Source organism: Dermacentor albipictus, chromosome 1, assembly GCF_038994185.2.
Source record: "Dermacentor albipictus isolate Rhodes 1998 colony chromosome 1, USDA_Dalb.pri_finalv2, whole genome shotgun sequence".
Classification (NCBI taxonomy): Eukaryota; Metazoa; Arthropoda; class Arachnida; order Ixodida; family Ixodidae; genus Dermacentor; species Dermacentor albipictus.
This window is the reverse complement of record NC_091821.1, coordinates 513029575-513053158: the sequence shown is the minus strand read 5'-3', so window position 1 is coordinate 513053158 and position 23584 is coordinate 513029575. Positions and strand designations below refer to the sequence as shown.

The window sequence follows — 23584 nt, the reverse complement described above, 5'->3', positions numbered from 1 at the left end:
CATGAAACCCGCTGCAGAAGCATGAGAAAAACCAATCATGTTTGAGGTCACTATTAACAACATACCAGTGAACATGGAACTTGAAACAGGAGCCGCAGTGTCAGTATGTCTGTTTCACAGTTCCGTTCACTTTTTCCAAGTGCTCAATTTCCCAGGACACACCTCACGTTAAGAGCCTACACAAATGAAGCTGTGAAGCTCTGTGGAGTAGCATTTGTGGCAGTTAAGTGCAACGCCCAGCGTTGCACTTACATGCTGTACGTGCTGTGCTGCATGTACGTGCTGCACAGCATTGTAGCATTGTATGTGCTGCACCAGGACAGTCAGCCGCTGCTGGGTCGCAATTGGCTGCAGCACCTCCGGCTGGTTTGGACACAAATCCAAGGTCTTCACCACATGGAGCTAGGGCAGACAGGTAGCTCCAAGAAATCGCCTGAGCTCCAGTCCTTGCTACGCCGCTATATCAAGACCTGTTCAAGGATGAACACGGCACAAAAAAGGTGATAAGGCTACTCTCTTCAAGGTTGAGGTGAGGCCTAAATTTTTCAAAGCTACAAACTTGCCTTTCACACTAAAAACTGCTGTTGAACGCAAATTGTCCAAGCTACAAGAGCTAGGGATAATTAAATCCGTTACAACGAGCCTGTATGCTATGCCTGTCATGCCAGTGGTCAAATGCGATGGTTGTGGGGATGCGCGACCCTCGCGCCTCCCCTGATGTTTTTTCCCGCATAGCGCGTCTCCTGCGGTCCCGCTTCGCCGCGTGGCCTGCGTGACGTCAGCGCGGTCGATGTGGGTGAAGCGCAGTCCAAGAGGTGGCGCGAGCGTCACGCCGCTGCGCAGTTACTTGGGTGCGGGTGAGACAAGGCGCTCTCTTGGGTTCGAGCCAGCAAGCGGGACGCATGTGCTGCACGTGCAGCAACGCTCTTCCCTGGCGGGTCGCCGAACAGCGCGGACATCCCGCGCGCGCGGCGACCGATGCATCTGTGAGACCGCCTCGCGTGGCTGCCTTCGAACGCGCCACGATTCGCGTGACTATACACGCGAACGACCAGGCGTTGGGATCCAGCATGGGGCGAACATATTCGCTCGCGAGGACGCGGTGAGTCGGACTTCTAGATTTGTCGCGCGCCCATCGGCATGTTTTGTGGATAGCAACTCGGCTAGCAGGCATTGATGTATGAAAGGTGCAATAAATGCCCTTGTAATTGTTTGCACTACTGTGTTGTCGATCCTTTGTCCCAAGAGTACGGTGTGAGATCTCCCACATCAGACCCCACATGGTTCAGACTGTGCGGTGACTAACGCTGTGCTGACTAACGGTGAAGTAACGCTAAACCCAATACTCTATAATGAAAAGTATTCCCTACCAAAAGCAGACGAGCTATTTGTCACACTTTCAGGTGGAAAACAGTTTTCGAAGATGGACCTAAGCAGAGTGTATCCGCAGGTCGAAATGGATGACGAGTCCAAGCAATACCTTATGCTGAAAACGCACAAAGGTTTATTTTTGGCCAACCGCCTACTGTTTGGCATATCATCGGTTCCCACAATACTTCAGCCCTGAACAGCGTAACTTGTTATCTTGATGACATGGTGATTACGAGGCGCATGGAAGCAGAACATTTGCTTAACCTTGAAGCAGTGCTGAAACTGCTATCAGAACTTGGATTCCTCCTAAATATTTCGAAGCGCGATTTCTTCTGCGATGAACTGCAATACTTGGGCCATGTGATCACAAAGGACGGTATTCGGCCGACAGATGAAAAGCTGGACGCAATCACAAATGCACCGGCTCCGACAGATAAGCAGCAACTGCAGCCGCTTCTAGGATCCATAAATTACTATGGAAAGTTAGTTCCAAATCTGCCATCCATACTTTTTCCCTTGAACAAACTTTTATGCAAGACCAAAGCTGGGGAACGAAACGGGGCTTGTTAATGTATGTTGGTACTTGTAAAGAAAATGGTAACGTCTAAGCCTATTTTGACTCATTACAACCCCGGTCGGCCTGTGTAGCTGTCGTGTGATGCTTTTGTCTATAGAATAGGTGTGGTTCTGTTGCACATTTCACATAGGCAGGTTCACTCAATAGCTTATGCTTCATGCACGCTGACAAAGGCTGAACAAGCCTACTAGAGAAAGAACCATTTGCACCTGTTTTTGGTGTCAAGAAGTTTCATTACTACATTTGTGCACACAATTTTAAGTTGCTCAGAGACCATAAGCCTGTTGAGATGATATTTGGCCCTAAAACAGGCATTCCCGCAACAGCAGCCGCCAGGCCCCAGCACTGGGCACTTTCTGCGTACTCTTTTTCATTGCAGTATCGACCTTAAGCTCAGAATGTGGACGCTGATTGCTTATCACACCTTCCACTTCAGCGGCCTGACATAGTTGGGGTCAAAGAAAATTTTTGCTTTTGTGCTTGAACAGCATGCCTGTCTGCAGTAAAGAAATCGCAGAAGAAATTGCATGTGATCCAGTTTCTTTTTGTCAAGTGGTACAGCACATTTTTTTAGGCTGGCTGACTAACGTGTCTGCAGACCTGAAACCATCTTTCTACAGGAAACTAGAGCTTTCCTTATATCAAGGTTGTGTCATGCTCGGAATGCGTATTGTCGATGCCTCCTTTACTAGATGCCTGCCGTATTGTCCGGCGAACTCGGTTCCTTGCCCTCCCCCTTTTCTCATTTCCGCAGAAAGGCAACGAGTGCCTCTAATGGCGAACGTGTGCAACTTAGATCACGTGCTGCAGCCTCTGAGATTACCATGCCATCTGTCACCGTCTCGGAGGCTTGCGAGAACGCTCGCTAACAGATGCCCGTGCATATCGGCTCTACGAACGCGCCGGCAGAAGCATTCGGCCGCCGCTGGAAGTTGAAAAGGCAATAAGTGTCACCTCATGGAATTTATGCTGAACTAAGGGAACCACCGCTACAATGGGAAAGCGAGCGACGTGGCGGGCATCTAGTAAAGGAGGTATTGGTATTGTGGTCCCACAAAAGTTTTGTCAATTTGTCCTAGATGAATTGCATGAGGGACATTCAGGAGTGGTACGCACAAAGGCATTGGAAAGAAGCTGTGTGGTGGCCAAATTTCGACTATGACATAGGGAGGTGCGTTGTGGCTTTCCAAAGATGCGCTGAGACACGCAGTTTGCCAATAAAAGCACTGCTCCATCCTAGGCCCTGGCCGATGCGTCCGTGGCAACGCCTGCATGTGAATTTTGCAGGTCCTTTTTCATACTTAGTGGTAGTCCACGCTCATTCGAAGTGGCCGGAAGTACGTCCCATGACCACTACAACTTCGAAAACAACCATCGCTTGCATTCGCAAACTTTTCTGCAGATTTGGATTTCCAGAAACACTGGTGTCCGACAATGAAAGCCAGTTCATATCTAAACAATTCCAAGTGCCCCTCAAGCAAGGAGGTATAAGGTACGTACAGACCGCACCATATCACCCAAGCAGCAATGGATTGGCAAAATGTTTTGTCCAAACCTTGAAGGCAGTGCTTTGCAAGACCAATCTGAGGATAGTTAGTGTGAAACAAGCAGACTGCCTTTTGATGTATCGTAGTACACCTCATGCTACGACAGGAGAAGCTCCTTCCACTTTGCTCCTCGGACGGTGCCTACGAACCAGACTAGACTGGGGGGCGGGGGGTATTAATGGATATAATGGATATAATGCATAATGGATATAATGAACTAATGGGTATAACATTCTGCGACTCATGCATAAAAGCCGATGTGCTTGACCCGCTTATTTCGATGACTGCCGATTGTGCTCGCCGCTATTGTGGGCACAAGTTCACCCAATAAGCGCTAGTTTCGCCATTCATCATTTTGCTTTCTTCACCGTCACTACCAAGTGACAATATGTTCCCAGAAAAAAATTTTCTTCAGCACTAATGATTAGTACGTCGCCAAACTGCAATCGTATGATAACGTTCAGTATGTCGCCAAACTGCGATCATATAATACGTGTTCTGGCTGCTAGATCCTGTGTAAGTGAGAAAATGCACGAGGCGTGAACGATCGAGAGCAGTATATAGCTGGGCGCTATGGCAGCTTCACCACAATACTCACTCGCCCGTCTCGCGTGAGAATGCGGGCGCGCACTTAGTTTCTCATTTCGGTACTAGCAAATCTCCGCATGCGGCACTCACAACTATCATTGCCAATCCTATTGCGATAAGTATCTTCGTCTATCACCGCTGTTCCCTCCTGTAGACTGCGATTTCCGGGCGCTAGATTCCATGTGAACAAAAGGCGTGAGGCGCGTGCGGATTGACTACACTAATAGCCACCCATCTCATGTGAAAGCGACGGTGCGCACAGTTTCATATTCCTGTACTAGCAAGTCTCTGCCCGGGTCGTCGCACGCCGCATTCACAGGTATCAGCACCAAACCTACTGCGATAAGCATCTTCACCTATCTGTTTTACAGCGCAAGGTGTGTAATGCCATTGGTAGTGTACTGCACGTTTTTAGTAGGCAATAATTCAAGTACGCCACCGTTCCCTGCTGCAGGTGTGATGTGGGCATCCCCATCGCCCCCTTAAAGCACCACGCAATAGCAAAACAGCAAAATGTGTCTGAGGCTGCCGGAGCACCACCACCTCGACGCGCGTCAGTGTCTCGTGCTGCAACGATCCGTGCGACGCTTCGCATTAGGTAGATGTCAACAATAGTTGAGTCTGTCAATGTTTTTAGTCACTTTGGTGCGTATGTTTTTCTGGTTAGTACGTTTTTTCCAAGTAGTTTGTCTGCTATGCCTGTATGTGCTACGCGATTTCCTCATTATCATCGTTGTCCTCGTTTTCGTCCTCCAACCATGACTGTTTCCTGCAGGCAGGAGCCGCCGCCATATTAGACGTGGCCAATCACTTTTGAATGGATACACTACAAAGCAGCGATTTGGAAAGTGCAGCCAGCGACAGCTACCAATATGTGTACGCACCGCTACAAGTAGTACGAACCATTCGTCGAGGGTACTTTGGGAATGAAGCGAATTCCAGAGCAGAACGCAAGGCTGGGTAAAAGTCGGCACAGCATCAGGCTCGGGAGTACATATTCTTGGTGGAAGATCATCGGATTGCTTTAAGCTCGGCGGTTTTGTTTGTACCAGGCACGCTCAAAATGAAATGAGCCAATCTGGCCACTCTTCAGCTAGGTCCATTCTAAGCGTCCAGCAGTGCACAGGAACTCGGACCACTTCTGCTTATTGACGTCAACGGTAGTGATTGAGCAAGCCAGGCGAGCTGACGATAGATGGAAAACAGTATAGGCCTAGCACTCTGGCTGTCGGATCCGAGGCTGACGGCCCTAGTGATCAGTCTGCAGTATGTAATAAAGCACCTATATTCGTCAACACAATCAACGTCTGCACATTTATGTCACTCACAAGTGATAATACAGTTAGTTTATCCTACGCCGTTGGTAGCAATGAAAAAACACATTAGCCAGGCAAGCCGTTTTGCAGAGACGATTGCAGCGGTGGCTGCGAGTCAAAATCATGCCAATGATTTACTATTGCGCACAACGTTTTATAACATGACACTTTCGAGGTCACTTTACTCCGAGTTATTTCGTGCCAGAAACAAATTTTAGTTGGCTCAGAAGGGTTTAGCTGAAAATTTTAGCTGATTTTTCTGCTGCCGTCAGCGGGGTGAAACTTGCTTGCAGCACCCACCTTGACGGCAGCGTGAACTCGTGACGTAGCGCTTCCTAAGTTGTTTACAACACAACCTACTGGAACTCCAGACCTGCACAGATAACCGACTTCTATGGGAGTTGCCTGCTCCCACTCTCATTCAACTGTCGGTCGTTGATGTCGCTTCCGTGACCTGTTCGTCTGCTACTCTAAAGTTGACTGGGACGACGTTATACGTTGACGAATAACTTGCACAGTTGACGATTTTTGTGAACACAGTGACAATGATGTCACAAGGCTTTGATCGGTCCCCAGGCTCCAAAAGCTGACTGCCTGAAAGTGAAAAATCTTGGTGCGTGTAGCCCGCTGGTCTCTAAAATAGCGGGTAATAGCTTCCCTATTGCCTTTTTACATGCAGTAGCAAACCGCACAGATCTTTCACATTAAGTCACATTGTAGAGTTTGTAAAGTTCATAAAAGTTTCATTGTATACATTGTAAAGTTTGCTTCTGTACATTTTAGAAACTGGAAACCACTGTAACTTTCGACAACAGAACGATTACCACTAATTTTAACTCTTACAAGTTGCCTGTGAATATGTCGTGAGTTCAAAAAGACAATTACGCATACAGTTTCACTGCGTATGTATGTTTCGCACCATTGTTATGCTGCCGCCGTACCATGCGGGAAAGCTAGCTTTGTAGTTTGAAAAAAGTTCCGTGACACAAGGCCTGCCGTGCAGCACGTTTTAAAGCATTGGAGTTGCTTTTGCAAGCTTTCAACTCACCTACACATTAAACAACACAGTAAAACCTCGTTATAACAAAACGGGATATAACTAATAGATATAACGAAGCAATCGTGACTCCCCTTGAAATTCCAATAGATTCCCATCTATTGAAAACCTTGTTTTAATGAAGCTAAAATTTCCTAGCAATGGGTGTAATGAACCTTCTTTTAGAGCGCAGCTCTTTAGTGCCCGTTCCAGCGTTTCGCGGTGCCGTCGTGCCTCGCCATAACCAGCTCTGTAGCCGGGGCCAGCGTGCTGCTCTAGCTACGCGCGTTCCTGGCGCCATCTCTCGTGCACGGCATGAGACTTGCCCTCTTAGCTCCTCCTCCAATGCCACCGTTGTACCGCGGCAATCAGAGCACCGGCTCGGTGGTGGCTGATCTCGATGATGTGCTGCTGCCCAAGCCGAAAGGCATAGCTGCCGCTGTTCACCACTGCGTGTACCCCTTTTACCCTTCGTCTAATCCGTGGTGGTGACCGCATGAGAGCGTGCGATGTTCTCCGGTTGCCGAAGCGCCGACTCGGCATCAGCGGATCACGGTGCGCGCTTCCCAAGCCGAAATGCAAAGCCACTTTCAGTTGTGTTGCTAGCAGCGTCAGTCAGTTGCTGCCATGTCTTCGCCGCCCAACGTTCCTATGCGCCTATGTGCTGCCTCCCGCAACCTCCCTATAACCGAGGCAGCTGCGCCAAGCAACGCTCCGTTTGCGGCGGCTGGTGCAAAGTGTTCCACACCAGATGGATTGTCCGAGGCTTGCAGATGGTTTATATGATAATATAATCCACCTGCCAAGATAAGTAGTTCATTCTCAGCCAGTTCTTTCTGAGCCGTGAGCGAGGCAACCGATGGAAGTCCTTCGTCCGCCGCTGCTGCTAAATGAGCTGCCTGAGCAGAGGCCCAGAGCTGTTGCCAACAGAATACAGGGGTGCGCTATGCCAAACCAGGCACTGGTTTGGCAAGTCTAGCATATATCCATCTATTTCTCCGACCACAAAGCTACCTTTATGACAATCAAGAACTGGGAGCGGAGTGTTTCTTGAAGAAGTGAAGAATAAAAAGTTATAACTGTTTATACATGTCTTGCTTGAATTATTTACCTCAGTATGTAGAAAAGCCGAAACAGCTGAACGGCTGTTCTCAATTTTCACATTAGGAAGTAACGTAATCGTCGGCACTTTTTTTTTCCACAACAAGCATTTACTGATTATTCTGGAACCCGCCAGGCCGACGTTCGCGTCACCTGTGCGCGTCTCCCGGCCTCCCCTTTCCTGTGGAACTGGTGGACCTGCCCGCTCTTCCGCAGCGTGCGTGGGACGGCGCCGACTGCGGTTCTGTTGTTGCGTGTCTTTGCCTCCGTGCGAATCAACAATACCAGTGTTTCTATCGGTTTGTTCGTGCAAGTTCCCACCGCCAGAAAGGAGATGGACGACAGCAAACGGAAGCGCGAAACGATATGAATCGAGCAGATGGTGTTTTTGCTAAGCTGTCGAGTACAGCGTGAAGAAGAAAAAAAGTGGCCGAAGATTTAGGCATAGCATTGAGCAATGCTGTCGACGATATTGAGCAGCAAAGAAGCTGTCACCATTGCTGTCACGTGTGCGTGAAGGCACATGTGCCATGTGTGCCATGTGTCATGTGTGACACGTGTCATGTGTGACACGTGTGCCATGTGTCACGTGTGCGTGAAAGAAGCTGCGAGCCTCCGCTTTCGAAGCTCTAGAGAAGGCAGTCTTCAAATGGTTTTTGTACCCAAGAGCAAGCGGCACTCCTGTGAGTGAGGCACTGTTGCAGTGCAAAGCAAGGGACTTCGCTTGCATTATGAGGCACGACAATTTTGTGGCGAGTGTCAGCTGGCTGCAGCGTTGCAAGGAACGCCACAACGTCGTCGGCAGGGCTGTCAGCGGGGAAGCACAGCCTGTCGACTGCGAAGCTGCAGTGGCGTGGGTGGAGACAAACGTTGGACAGCTGCTAGAAAAATACAGTGCCAAGGATTTGTTCAACACGGATGGGACAGCCATGCCTGTTCTACCAGATGCTGCTGCAAAAAACCTTGGCCCTCAAAGGTGAATGCTGCCGGGACGGTAAGCAGAGCAAGGCCGCATAACCATGTTGCTTTGTGCCAACATGGATGGGTCGGAAAAGGTGCTGGCCCTCGTAGTTGGCAAAAGTGCGTCACCACGATGCTTCAAAGGCACGCGAAAGCTCCAAGTGAGTTATGCGTCCAACCGTAAGGCTTGGATGACGAGATAAATTTTTGCACAATGGCTGCAGGAGTGGGACGAGCAGCTGGGCAAGCTTAACCGGAAGATATGCCTCGTACTGGACAACTGCGCGGCCCACCACACTGCCACCGTGCTCAAAAACATCGAGCTATGCTTCTTGGCGCCAAACTGCACTACAGTTGTGCAACCTGTTGATGAAGGAGTTATCATGAACTCTAAGTCAGGCTACCACAAGCGTGTGATCGACTGGATTCTGCTCAATATGAGCATGAAGCGCGAGTCCGCGATCGACTTGTACATGGCAATCGAAATGCTATATGCTGCTTGGATGGCTGTACAGGCAAGCACGATCGCCAATTGCTTCCGGCATGCCTCGTTCCGCGTCAGCAGCGGTGGTTACAGCGAATATCTCGGAATATCTCGATTATGCCCTAGCACTGTGGCACGCTCTCCTTGATGCTGGCGTTGTGCCTGACTGCGACACCTTCTGCATGCATGTCATTGCCGATGCTGACGCGGTGACAGGGGTGCTTAGTGATGACAGTGACGAATGTATGGACGACAGCCCGGAGCCTAATACTGGCGAACTCGACGTACCAATGCCCGCACAAGCGCTGGATGCGGCAGACCTGGTGCGCCGCTTCTTTGGCGCCCACGATGACGGCGAGGACAGACTCGAAATAGCGGCTGCAGCTGAGAAAGTCATCATTCGCCTGAAGATGTGGCAAAAATCTACCAAGGACTTGTTTTCTGTGAAGTGAGCCACCAGCTGAGCTGGTGTGCTGTTGATCGACCAATGATGAGCTGTGTGGCATGAATAAAGTAGCAATTCCTTGCTATCTTGTTAGCTTTTTTTTTTTTTTCCATACAACGGCCATTTCTTCTTTGTGTGGCAGGCTGCTTTCTTGCTTGCTAACTGTGGATAGAAATGGACAGTGGCTATAACGAACTAATGGTTATAACGAAGTGCAACCCCCATTTAACTTCGTTATAACGAGGTTTTACTGTATTATAAAGAAGCTATGCTCACCTTTCTTTGAAAAAGACTCTATAAATTTCTTGCATACGTCAAGTGCAGGAATTACTTGTGAATAATTTTACCAGATCCTCTGCCTTTCATTACGTCACAGCAGTAAATCCTAATGTCATCTCTGACATTAAGCTATCTGTAATCAACTCAAAAAAGGTAGTTTATCCTATGAATCTTCTAAAATAATTCGTCGTCATACTATCGGCATCATTCTAGCAACCGCATCACTTTGTAGACGCACTGCGATCGTCATGTCGTATAATTTTGGTCACTCCAGTGTCATCACGCCATCGTCATCATTGTATTGTCATCGTGCTGTTGTGGTCATTCCATCATTTTCGATTTGCCGCAGTGATTCTAATATCGTCCTGCCATTGTTTCCATGTGACCATCGCAATTCTTTCATTGTCACTTCATCGTCGTCATGCAGTCATCTTCGTGCTGTCATGGTTGTTCAGCTGTCACCTTCCCTTTGTTGTGGAATGTGTATAACTGAGCACCACAAGTTTATTGTTGAGTGAGACAATTCCCAGTGAAAATGTGTCCAACTGGGTTGTGCAGTCTCCAGTTGCAAATAATCACATTTCACAAACACCAAAGAAAGCTTCACTTAAACCGATTCCCACAGCTCGTGGGATTCGAAAATTTTTTAGATGTTATTTCTTTTAATAGTGTAAATAATGCCTGCAAGTGAGAATTTGTATAAATAAGTTTGTCACACAACTTGCGAGCAGCATTCTTTTTCATTATAGTATGTTCGTGTCAGTAATTTCACTGATTTAAATAAAATGTTTGTGACTTTGTGTCCATAAGGACACCATCCCCTGCGTTTATAGTTTGTGAAAGTCACCAGGAAAATCTCGAGCTTTCGACTGCCAGGGAACAACACCCAATTTCTCCCGGATTTTTTTCTTTGAATATGACACTCAATCCTGACCCCCCAAATTAAAGAAACAATGTAAAACCTGAAAATTAAAGACCCTACGCATATGCTCCAAAGGATATAGAGATGCAATGAAGTATCCTTCCTACTGCAAGCCACGCTGTTTGCTTCTCATTCTGGCGTAACAGCCCACAGAGTTTGAACATGCCAGGTGCAGTGTATGCAAAGAGTTGAGGGTAAAGCCAGAAAACACCCCACAACAGGTACAGGCTTAACCCACACGTCACGATTACAACAATACATCGGATCTGAGCAGCTGATACACCGTCAACTTTTGTTGCGTCTGTTACATGGAAAATAACCAGCTTACTACAATGTTGCCACGCCGCATTATTGGTTACAACAATTAAATCTAACTTCTGGGTGCGTGTGGCAAAAGAGAAGAAAGAGAACTGCAAGGTCATTGAAAAGAAGAAAAGAGAATGCGAGTAGCCGCACTCGCCTTTGTGCCGTGCCTTCGTTGCATCACCGGCCTTGTGCCTGCCTCTTCCCTTTCCCTTCCCCACCCCTCAGTTGGCACTGTTGACTCCTGAATTGACGGGTTGGAAGAGAGAAGGCTAGCGACGCAACAAGAATGTGCCGTTCACCCTGCACGGCACGACAGCGGGTGTGGCAAAGGTGTGGGACACGCAGGCAGGATAGCAATTAATTTTTTCCTCAAGGATTTGGTGCTACTTTAGAGAAAATAGCTTTCTTTTGTTTCTTCGGTTGTTATTGTGGTAGGTACGGTGGTGTCGAACTTCGACGACGGAAGGCAAGGAAACGCACCAATGGAAAGGGTGTGTACTCTTGGGCAACCGAGTTGCCAAGAGAGGGGAGGGGAGGGGGGAAGGTCATGCGTGACCTCTTATGCCACCGAGTGGCGGAGAATGGTGTGAAGGAGGGGGGCACACTTTAGTCTCGTTAGCTTGTCCGCCGCGGGCAGGTGAGAGGACGGGTGCACGATCTCAGGCAAGCGAGTTGGGGGTGGAGCCAGAGAGAGGAGGAGGAGGAAAGGCTGTTGCTAGCTTCTTCGCTTCGTCGCACGTCCTGCTGGCCACCCGGAGGTGGTTGGCTCGTCGTGGACGATGCCGTGGACGAGAACCACTCCAATGTAAGTGAAAGTTTCGTTGATGCAAGTGCACCAGGAAGACGTTAAGGCTGTCCACAGCTGCCATGAAAGAACTCCGGGAAGGGAACGGGTGCATGCTCCCGGGCAGCCGAGTTGTGGGGAGTGTCCCTTTGGCTCTCTCGATTGTTTGGGCCATTCGCTCACACTGACAATTATCGACAAGGGTTTGTGAATAATTGTTGTTGTTATAAATTTTTTTAACCAGTAATGTTATAAGTACTGCACATCTTTTTGTCTAATTAAAATATTTGGACGTTCTTTCCCTTCTGCTTTTTTCGTGACACCTGGCTATAACAATTATCGGTTATAACAGTGGGATTTCATTGGCACATGAGCATTGTTATAAATGGGTTCGACTACCTTATAATCATAAAAAAAGCATTTCACTGGAAAGGGTGCACCTGCACAGCTTTGGTCGATTGGACCAAGAGATAAATACAAATATTGTTGTTAGAAATTACGTTGTTGTGCACATGCTTGCTCTCATCCTTTTATTGTGTGTTTGTGTGCATGAGAATGTTTTGTATGTGCTGGTTCTTCCTTAATAAAATTCAGTTAGTAGTTAGCGTCCGCTCACTCCTTTTTTTTCCAACACTACATAGCACTGTTAAAAGTACAGTGACCAACCCATAATTTGAATGTGCTTGATTATTTGGACAACTTTGCAGTACCACAACTTGGTCCTCATAAACGTAGTGTATAAGGATAACTAAAAGCTCTGCCTGCACAACTGCCAGCTAATTCAAACACAGAGTTGAACTGAATGAGCAATAAAATGAAAATCGCTTAAATGGAACTGCCTCTTAAACAGAACGCCATCCTCACGGTTGGTTGACTTTGTGTTCATGCAATTGTATTGAGCTTTGTCCCTCACTAAATGAAACTCCTGAGAAATGGTACCAATTTCCCTGGTCGCTCAAGGTTCTGTTTAAAGTGAGCCCACTGTAGTTTTGTTTTGATAAATCACCTTCTTGAAATCGAAACCTAGTCAATTCAGCAGTCACCCACTGCACCCAAACCAAGCAGCCGAATTGTAAAGGTGGCATCTAGGGCTTTGTTGGCAGTCAGCCAACCAATTCGGATGAGCACGGCCGAGTTCAGTTGTCGGGAGACTTGGTGCATGCATCGACTATGCCAGAGCCTGCAGCAACGGCACGGCAGCGATGGAGGCTGACTAGGCCGCAAGCAAGCTTCTGGGCCACTTCTGGAATAAACGCACTCAGGGAAGAGGAACAGAAGTAAAAACCAGGTGGGTGAGCTTGTCTCCAGGCACGGAGGCCTCTGGTGGTATTTCAGACTCCCCATTATTTGGTCCAAATTATCAGTTGGCAACTGTATCTAAGAACTAGCCCACATGTGTAGAGAGCCCCTGCTTTGAATTCTCGCAATGTGGTCACGAGCCGAGAGATTTGTGACCAGGAACGACAGTGCATGAAGTGACTCACTCGAGATGGAAGGGCAGAGTGGCGTGTAAGGGCCGTCCCTCGCGGAGGCGTGCGCCAGGAACACCACGATCTTGGCAAAGGCACTGCGCACCTGCACGGCACCACCAACAGGCTCTATTGGCGTTCCACAGAAGAGCCTCAACGTACAGAAACACAAACATAGCAAATTATCGGACGTCACCAAGTAAGTGAAAAGTTTGCTTGGCCCAAGCAAACTTTTCACTTACTTGGTGACAGTTACTTGGTGACGCTGCTGTTACAGGAACTTTCTTTACCAGCAAAAGCTGCTGTGGAACTTGCTTTGCTGAGGCAGTTTGGGCACTGTCTATCATCTGTGTTGTGCTGTGGTATAAGCTGGAAAACACAAAACTACAGTAGTACCCCTCTAGTATATTTTCCACAGGAATGCAAGAAAAATGCATAGTAACCGGGAATTGCGTCATGCAAGCACACTGTTAAAGGTGCCCTCAAACACTTCTCACGCCATAATTTTTGGGACGGTTGGAGAATGCAACAAGATGGCAGCTATGGGTATGCAGTACAAAGTTATTCAGTCAAGAAATTTCAATACAAAAAAATAAAAATAAAATAAAGTACATGCCCTCAACTTGAATTTTGTGCGGTCCCCATTTTTTTCACCTACTGACGTAACTCCTTGCTGTGAATGGTAAGAGCTTGAAACACCTACATTGCGCTCCGTGGTTGCCCATTCCATGTTCACAGACTCTGGTGCGATGGTGTTGCTGTTACCATGGTAACAAACCAAGTGCAACCACGTCACAGTATATTGTTTACATTTTCGAAGGGAAGGCCATAGTTAATGAGCTCCCCAGATGATAATGACCAGTCGAGAAACTTGGGACTTTGCAATGTTATAGTGTGTGCGGGCAGTTCAAAACAGCAACGCGAACAACGAAAAGGGTGCAGCAACAACGATGCACCGAGTGTAGAAACTTGCACTGCTTTACCAACACTAACAATTGTACTGCACATGCAAAATGATTGGAGCAGTGGCTGCAACTAAACGGGACGCAGCCTAACCATCCGATATCTTTGCTGCAGGCCGTATCTCTGTGCCTCCCCTCTGACGCAGCAGACGGCCTCATCCTGCCAGCTACCTAGCAGAGTATACTGCACATACTCAGCAGGCTGACCGTGCTTGCGGCACCTGCGCTTGCTCGCGCCGCAGGCACAGACAGGTGCCGGCGACAGCACCTGTGCTTGCTCAGCTGGAGAGGCATACATATATAGGGGACCATTCTGGCGCCGGCTTCACTACTGAGCAGCGGCTACAATGAAACAGGACACAGTCTAATCATCCAATATTTTTGCTGCAAGTTAGTTTTTATACTTTTCACTGTGTCCTATGCTATTGTTGCGGCTGCTGCTTACAAGTGTGTCTCTTGTTTTTGGTCTGTTTTCTGCGATGCCCACCAACGCTGAACTCATTAAAAAAATTGAGCATCTGGAATCACTGCTTAACGATAAGCTTGATGCACTTGTCGACAGTCTGGCTGCCAAGATTGGGAAGAGGATTGAAGACCAGGGAATTGGCAACCTTGCTTCTCTAGCTGAAAGCGTGCGTTTCATGAGTGAACAGTACGACACATTCAAAGTGACATTCAGTGAACTGTTAACTACTAACAAAGCGTTAACTTCTCAGAATCAAGCATTAACCAAGATAATCGCAGACTTGGAACAGTACAGCAGAATTAATAACATCGAAATTAAAGGCATTCCATCATCACAAGGCGAGTAATGCTCTGCGATCTTGAAGAAGGTTGCCGATGCAATTGAGTGCCGAATTTCTTCAGGAGGCATTGACATAGTTCATCGTGTGGCCAGCGAGATGTCAGACAAGAACATCATTGTTCGTTTTTGTTCACGTGACAAGAAGAATGAATTTCTTTGCAACGGTTGCAAAGTTCATCTGCGATGCTCCCAGATTGGCTTTTCTGGTAGTACAGATAGTCCCGTTTACATTAATGAACACCTCACAGTCGACAACAAACGTTTATTCTGCAAGGCCCTTGCACTGAAAAAAAAGAACAGTTGGCAGTTTTTATGGACTGAAAATTGCCAGATTAAAGCCCATAAATCAACTGATAGGAGAGTCTTCTGAATAAACTTGGAAGCTGATTTTCGCATCTTTGCACAGGCGCAGCTTATTGCTACATTTTCTGTCCTGCGGGCTGATTGCCACACATGTCCCCGAATACTTTTCATCATGTCTTTGCTATCGCCAGCCGAAGTCAAACCATTGCTTACATCTTCTAATATTTTTATTCTTCATATCAATGCACGAAGTTTGCGCAAGAACCATGATACCATTTCTGCATTTACTGACTCACTTAATCATTCATTTTCATTTATTTGCGTTTCGGAAACATGGCTTGACAATGATGATAGCAATTTATACGATTTTCGTCCATACCAAGCAGAATACTGCCATCGTATTTTGGATCGAAACGGTGGTTCCACCATATTTGTTTCACCTCACATTAAATATAAGCATAGGCTTGATCTTTTTCTTAATGTAAATCACTGTGAATCGGTATGCATTGAAACTGACTTACAGCTGCATTCTCATAATCGTAACAATTTTATTCTTGGTTGTGTATACCGCTCCCCTTCTTCAACTATTCCCGATTTTCTGGGTGAACTCTGCATAGTTTTGAAAAAAATTTCTCTTGAACATAAGCAAGTCCTAATTGTTGGTGATATTAACATCAACTTACCTGATGTCGACCACAGAAGTGTCACAGCTTATACAGACTGTCTTGCTGGTTTTGGACTGGAATCATTATTTATCTCTCCTAGTAGGTGTTCTACTCAAGGTACCAACACGCTTCTTCACCATGCTCTAACTAACATCGCGCCAACTCCCAACTCTGGTGTCATAGATACTCAGATCACAGACCATTTCCCGATTTTCGTCTCCTTTCAGACCAAAATACCTCAGTCCTAGCCTTGCTACTTTTCCTCCAATTTTGACCGAGATAGCTTTGTTAGCACTATAATAGTGATTGGTCTGTAATTAACTCCCTGTACGATCCCAATGAAGCTCCTGAAAAATTCTGTTCCATCTTTTTACAAGCCGTTCGCGCTAACACCACTACTGTCAGATGCAAGAAACATATTTAATTTCCCGGTAACCCTTGGGTAACGAGAGATTTACTGACTAGTATGAGAAAAAAAGAAAACCTATACAAAAAGACTAAAAAGAAACCTTTTATTGTACGCTTAGCGGCATGCTATAAAAATTATTGCAACATTCTCAATAACTTGCTAAAGCAGTCTAAACGACAGTATTACGACCATGAATTTACAAAACACAAGAACAATTCCAAAAACCAATGACAACTTCTTAATGCGTACATGAACTTACCTAAGTCTGGTAATACTGCTGATAAAACAAACTACAACAATAAAACCCATACTGATTCTTCAAGCATGGCAAGTACTTTCAGTGACTACTTCTATAATATATATACAGCACTCATCATACGACTGCTACTTATCCCATTTATCGCTGCAATCATTCTTTTTTTTCTCTTTCCCGTAACTGCAGGTGAGGTACGTTCCATAGTATTAGCTGTAAAGAATCGTAGCTCTGGCTTAGATAACATTTTTTTATTTCATCTAAAACTTGTTGCGCCGCTTATTTCTGATACACTTTGTATTATAATTAATAATATTTTTAAATGTGGTATTTTTCCAACTTTGCTTAAAAGGGCTAAGATTATTCCTGTACATAGGAAAGGTGATAAAACGGAGGTGTTTAACTATCGTCCTATTTCTATTCTGTCGTCAATTAGTAAAGTTGTTGAGAAGTTATTTTCTAAGTGCCTAAATAATTACTTAAACAAATTTAATTTGTTGCTAGCTTCTGAATTTGTTTTTCGCACTGCCAGTTCGACTAACTTGGCTTTAATATACATGATTGACTACATTCGTCACTCAATTGATACGGGTAACTTCGTTGGTTTGGTACTCTTGGGCTTCACTAAAGCTTTTGATACAATTAATCATAATATACTTTTTGCTAAGCTAGAAGCCCTGGGAATTACCAGTCCAGTACTAAACCTCTTAAAAGGTAACCTACATGATAGAGAACAAAGTTTTTTTTAGGTGCTTATCCTGATACTGAAGTTATTATTAACCAAGGTGTAGCACAGGCCTCCCCCCCCCCCCCCCCCTCCACACACACACATTAGGTCCCTTACTTTTCTCTATTTACATTAATTATTTACCCATGTGTCTTTCGGCACATTGTGCACTATACGCTGACGATACTACTATTTCAATGCGTGACAATTCTTTAACAACCATGATCCTTAGACTAAACAAGGTGCTTGACCATATTGTTGCTTGGTGTTCGTACAATCATTTAATTATTAATCATTTAAAATCTCAATTTATGATTTTCCGTTTTAGCCAAATAATACTACCTGGCTTGCCTGAGATAACTCTAGATGGTCATCACATTCAATTCTAACCTTAAGTTTTCTCAACACATTGCCTTTATTAAGCGAAAGTGTACCTTCAGTATTAAAGCATTAATCAAATCAAGAACATATTTCTCTAAAGACACGTTATTAGCATTATATTTTGCCTTCATTCAGTCACATTAATTATGGCATTGTTTCCTGGGGAAACACATATAACTGTCATATCTCGTCTATTTAGCGCTTACAAAACCAAGCAATATGCATTATCACTAACAGTGGGTTTCTCACAAGTGCTACTCTACTACTTCGTGAAAAGAACATTCTTGTTGTAACGAACTTGTTCTACTATAATCTAATAATTATGTTTTATAGATTACTTTAATTAAACACCTCTCATACCAATTGATTCCAGGCACCTCATCAACAATAATAATACCAAGTTTGCGCATAACTCCAATTTTCTACTACCTATGGTTCATTCTAACTAAAGAAAAATGACATCATCATTCGCTGCTATAAAATTGGAATGGTTTACTCGTCAGCATTAAATCTTCATCCTGTCATACATTTAGTCATGCCCTTAACCTGTTTCATATACGTAACTAAGTTTGCATCATTCGTTGCACTAGATTTGTCATTTGTATGCATTGACAGATTTCTTTTTATGCAATATAGGCATCATGTAATAATAATAAGTATAATACCATTTGCTTTCGTTGATTTTATTTTTCTATGTTGTATTATCGTGATTGTGTTTGTTTCTTTTAGTTAGCTTACTGTTTAATACATCTCTACACTATTATTATTAACTGAGGGTCCTGTTGCAGTCTTTGACTTTGGGACTTTTGTCTGTATATTGTCTCTTACCAATTCATTGTATTTATAGAATAATCAACTGAAACTGAACTGATGTGACCAGATTGCTGCTCGCTGGCACATACGAGCCAAAAGAGAAGCCTTCCCTACAACACAGAGCAATCCTCAGAGGACAGAGGCAAAAGAGAAGCCAGTGCCAATACTGTGTTTTGTAGTGTTTTTTGTGACTGTCTGTTTGTGCTAATACAAATAGTATAGCAAACAAAAATTTGTACAAATAATAATTTATCACGTTTTCGCTGCAGTGTAGTGGTTTTGAGCAACTTTATTTTCAACCAATCATGGACGAGCAAGAGCAAGTTGTGACGTCGATTACGATACAAATTCTTCTGGCAAGCACCACTGGGCAATGATGCAGTCGGCAGCAACGTGGCGACTTGTTTGCACGATTAAGATAATAAATATTTTCATGTCAGTGTTTTGACCTACGCTAAAAGCATCTCCCACGGTCAGTCATTCCAACAAAAGGACGGTGGCTTAAAAAGTGTTTGAGGGCCTTTCCAACAAAGATACCGTAAAACCTCATTAATTTGAAATCATCAGGGCTGCAAAAGATCTTCGAATTAAGCAGGTTTTTGAATTGACCGAACGCACAAAAAGAAATGCAACCCAGGCAAAAAATTTTGCTGCAGGAATGCGCTAGCTTTATTCAGTGATCTCTGGATTACTTAATCAGAGATGCTGGTTTGCCGCATCCTGTAGTCCGAGGCTTCAAGGGTCATGTTTTCTAGTTAGCCAACTACATGCAGCATTTGAGAATTTCCACCGTGGCACTCAACAAAACTGCAGATAATGTTCAGCGATCCGATAATTTCCCCGAGAGCGGGTGCTCTGGAGGTCTGGTTAGCGTCATTGTCGTCATCGTCGCTGTCATCGTACATGGTCGCATCAGCAGTAGCTTCACTCTCCAAGTCTGAGTAGCACGTTTGTTGATCATTTTCAAAGTTCAGATACTCGGCGAAGCTGACTGCATCGGATTCACTCTGAGCAGAGTGCATTGATGCGATTGCAATACTCGGCTCCTTCTTCATCAAGCGCACATGAATAGTCAGCATCGGCATCGACGGTGCTTTCCTTCGAGAAGCCAGCGTGTCCAAAACACCACATGATCAAAGTGGGTTGCACTTGCTTCCATGCATACACAATAAGTCATATGGCTCCAAGGAGGTCGATGGAGTACTTCTTGCCATTGTTGTAACAAAGAAGCATGCGCTTGAGCAGGTGGCGGTGGTAAATCTTCGTGTGTTGAATGACGCCTTGGTCCATTGGCTGAGAGATCAACGTGGTGTTTGGAGGAAGAAATACCATCCTGATAGCTTTCAGATGTGGGATGTCACCATGCGCCAGGCAATTATCAACAACTAAGAGTACATTCCTGCCTGTGGTCATGAACTTGCGGTCAAGCTGCCAAACGTAATCTTCAAATATTGCGCCTGTGGCCCAGGCTTTCCTGTTGTGCCAGTAGATAAGCTCATCCCTTGGCAACAGCCGTGCATTCTTAAGGCAGCGAGGCTTCCCACTCTTTCCAACTATGAGTAGCGACAGCTCGTGCTTACTGCACATGTTCGTGCCAAACAGAACGACAATTCTTTCCTTGCCCTACTTTTGGCCCTTGACTGCGGTGTCCTTCACTGCAAACGTTTTTGTGGGCAGCATCTCGTAAAAAAAGGGCTGCCTCATCAAGGCTGTACACATCGTCTGCACCGTACTCGCTAAGCGACGGAGCCAACATGTGTTCCTTCCAGTCATCGACGACGCTCTCGTTTGTGGTGCCGCTCTCGCCACAGACAGCTACGAAGGTCAAATTATTGCGCTCTTTAAAATGGTTGAACCATCTACTGCTACTCTTGAACTCTTGCTTCCCAAAACGTAGAGACAAGTCGTTGGCCTTCTCCCGCAGTATCATTCCAGTGACGGGAAGGTGGGCTGCGTTTGCTTTCTGCAGCCAGCGAAGTAAAGCCGATTCCACATCTTGGTATGTGGGAGCCCGTACTCCTGACCGCTTCAAAGAATATGTCTTGCTGTAGGCCTCCAGTACCTTCGACTTGTTATACGATATTGTGGACAATGTCGAGAGGGGCATGCTGTGCCTTTCAGCTTTCAGCCCAACTCGGTCTTGGAACACGTATTCTTACCCGTTTCTTAGATCAAGCAGAACTTCAGCTGCAGTGTTAAAGTCTTACACTTTGGCATCTTCGCTGACTGGTACTTCTGCACAGCTCAGAAAAAACAAAAAGGAACACCACGCTAGCTGCAACACCCCTAACCACAGCACACAAAGAAACGACGCAGGCTGGCGTTGTGCGCACACACATCGCCGCAGGTGCGGAGAGAGAATGGGCGAATGGCAGCCAGTGGCAGTGGCACGGAACACGCGCTGACACTGCGACTGCGAGGAGCATGCGGAGTAGAGGACGAGAACACGTGATAAAAACCAGTAAGCCCGCTGTGTTGCAGTGAAGCACATCTCCTCCTCTGCAGGCGTGCATTTTGGCGGTGCATGGGGCGTACCGCGGACTGGTTTTTGTGCTAGCAGTACTATGGGTCGAGCGTTTCGTCTATAAATAATCGCGACTGCTATGTGGCGTCGCCTCGCGGCTCCAAATAGCCGTCATTTCAACGGGTTTGTGGTGAAATGGGTATCGGGAATCGCCAAATAGCACTCCAAATCTTCTAATTAACTGAAATGATGTAGGCCGCCGGTTCGAATTATCCGGTCAAATTTACATTGAAAAATATGGGAGTGCAGAAAACCTTCGAATTATCCAGGATTTCAAATTAACTGAGTTCGAATTAACAAGGTTTTATTGTACAATGCACGGCTCGGCCTCAAAAGAATTCGCAGTGGCTGACCTATAATGAGGACTCGATGAGGACTGCTTAAAGTTAGAAATCTTGGATAATTCACAGATTGAGTGACTTGTTCCTCAAGTGGCCAAAAAAAATGTGACACATTCTCGGATGGTCACTTTCGGGGATAATTTCTCTGGTATCGTACGACTAGCACCAGACACAATGGCATTTATGAGCATTTATGGCCCACTGCCAAACACATTGTGTTTAAGGATCACTGTCACCTGTCGATGCTGTCCACTGCTATGAAACAAAGTTTCTTCGAAAATGATCTTCCGTGCATACGGCCCAAGTTTGCCAAAGTGTTGCTGCACGCAGATACGCAAATCGGCCCAATATTTCAATTCTTATTTTCTGTATTCCGGACGATTTTTTGAGCCTATATCTCTGAAATTTGGTTACAAAATGCGCGATAGTTCTTCCTTTATCGTTACCTAAACATGTGAATCCGCTAGCATTGCCCTTTAAATTAGGGACAAATCGTATCTGATTTTTGTCACGTATAACTATATACGTAACTACATGATCTGCCTGCACCATTTTGGTATCATTCAAAAGCTCCTGTTTCTGGCTTTTCTTATTCATCGGTCTGCAACATTGCCAGCGCTGAATTCACGAAAAAAAAAAAGAATAAAAAAAGAACAGGAAAAGAAATTCAATGCGCACACTATTATTGGCCAGTTTGAGCATGTGACCAAGATGGCAAATTATGATTGGCTCCAAGGACCATGAGCGCTCAACAGCTGCCATTTTATCTTAGTCCCGCGACTGCGGCTTTGATATGCTGGAGGTCCGAGAAAGTTTTGCTCCATGAATCGTTACGGGTGGAAATGTACGAGACACAATAAACTTCCGAAAATGATTCCGTCATTGCAGTTGGCACAGGATACCCAGCACCTCGCTGCTGAAGTTGTACTACCGCCGAACGTCGATGCCTCAACAGCTTTGCCGAATCGTGCACACCCACTTGTCGGTCACACTCGTGTAAGAATTGCACACGGTTGTCGTAACTGGAGAGGAAGTGGATAAGATAAGAGCACATGAGAAAGCCATGCTTGACAAGATTGCATCTACAACGGCCCCGGAGTGAAAGATTCGGTGTTTTGTTGATGATCCCACTGCCAATAGTGCAACAATCTCAGCCGCGAAGTCCGCTGCTCCGTCCGTTGTCATCAGACTTGCAGCAGTGAACAATCTCCTTGGCGTATTCTCGTGCAACACATGCGGTGGTTCTGTGTAGCTCGTGTGGAGTGATCAGGACTACGGTCTCACTACTGAACTGACTGTGGTTTGCAAGATCTGCAGTGAAGTTGAGTCGGGATGGAGCTCGCAGGGAATGGAGGGCCCGGAAATATATAATATTTTTGAAGTGAACGTACTCGCAGTGCACGGTATGTCGTCGACGGGCAATGGCCATACGGCCATGAATTATACCTAGTGCCTACTGATGGCCTTTGGGGCCATTTTTCAAACTTTCTTTCAATATATCAGCTGTGAAATGTTTCTTGTTTTATCAAAACCACAATTTTGATGATGGTGCCGTATTGAAGGTGCATTATCTCTGGTTCTACTTGCGCTATCACTGTAATTCTTTTTTTTTTAGAAAGGCAAACTTTGTTGCATTTATTAGAAAATAAAAGGAATGTTCCTTTTTTTGCAGTTAGATGAATTTCTCTCACTGGAGTTTGCAACGTTCTCATTTGATATAAAATTGGGTTAGAACACCATACTTTCTTATTTGTACTCTTTGTTAGTTCTACATAATTTTCGTATGTCGATATTTATTATGCCGTGTATAGTTAGGTGGATAGCTCACCTCCAAGCAAATTATGCAATAAAGCTGAATTTCTGGAATTTCTGGGAAAGTATTTACCCTGCAAGAAAACTGGATGTATATTTAAATCTAGCACACTGAAATACATAAACTGAGCAAGTTTCATCAAAATCACCAAAGAATTAAAAAAGATTTCAGGTGCAGGGTCCCCCCTTAACGCAAGAATGAACGAATGCTGGACGCATGGAACTCGCAAGACAAACGTCAATGCAGCCGATGTAGCCTTTTAACCATTTTCAACACTTAGTGGCTTGGCTTGGATTGTCCTGTGGTTTGGGCAACCTCGGCGACTACTGGATCAACTAGGATTCGCTAGTTTTGGTTTTGAAGAGGCACCAGTGCTATGGTCGACGATTGTGTCAGTGACGTC

The 23584-nt window shown here is 45.5% G+C and overlaps 1 protein-coding gene across 7 annotated transcripts in view; it reads right to left on the bottom strand.

Annotated features, from left to right (window-relative positions):
• faf (ubiquitin carboxyl-terminal hydrolase-like faf) overlaps positions 1 to 23584 on the bottom strand; it is a 758782-nt gene that overhangs the window by 45751 nt on the left and 689447 nt on the right. For all 7 annotated transcript variants that reach the window (XM_065437146.1, XM_065437151.1, XM_070532615.1 and 4 more), the window contains one exon: positions 13201 to 13291. In XM_065437146.1, coding sequence (XP_065293218.1) covers positions 13201 to 13291 — 91 coding nt within the window. The remainder of the gene's footprint in view (positions 1 to 13200; positions 13292 to 23584) is intronic.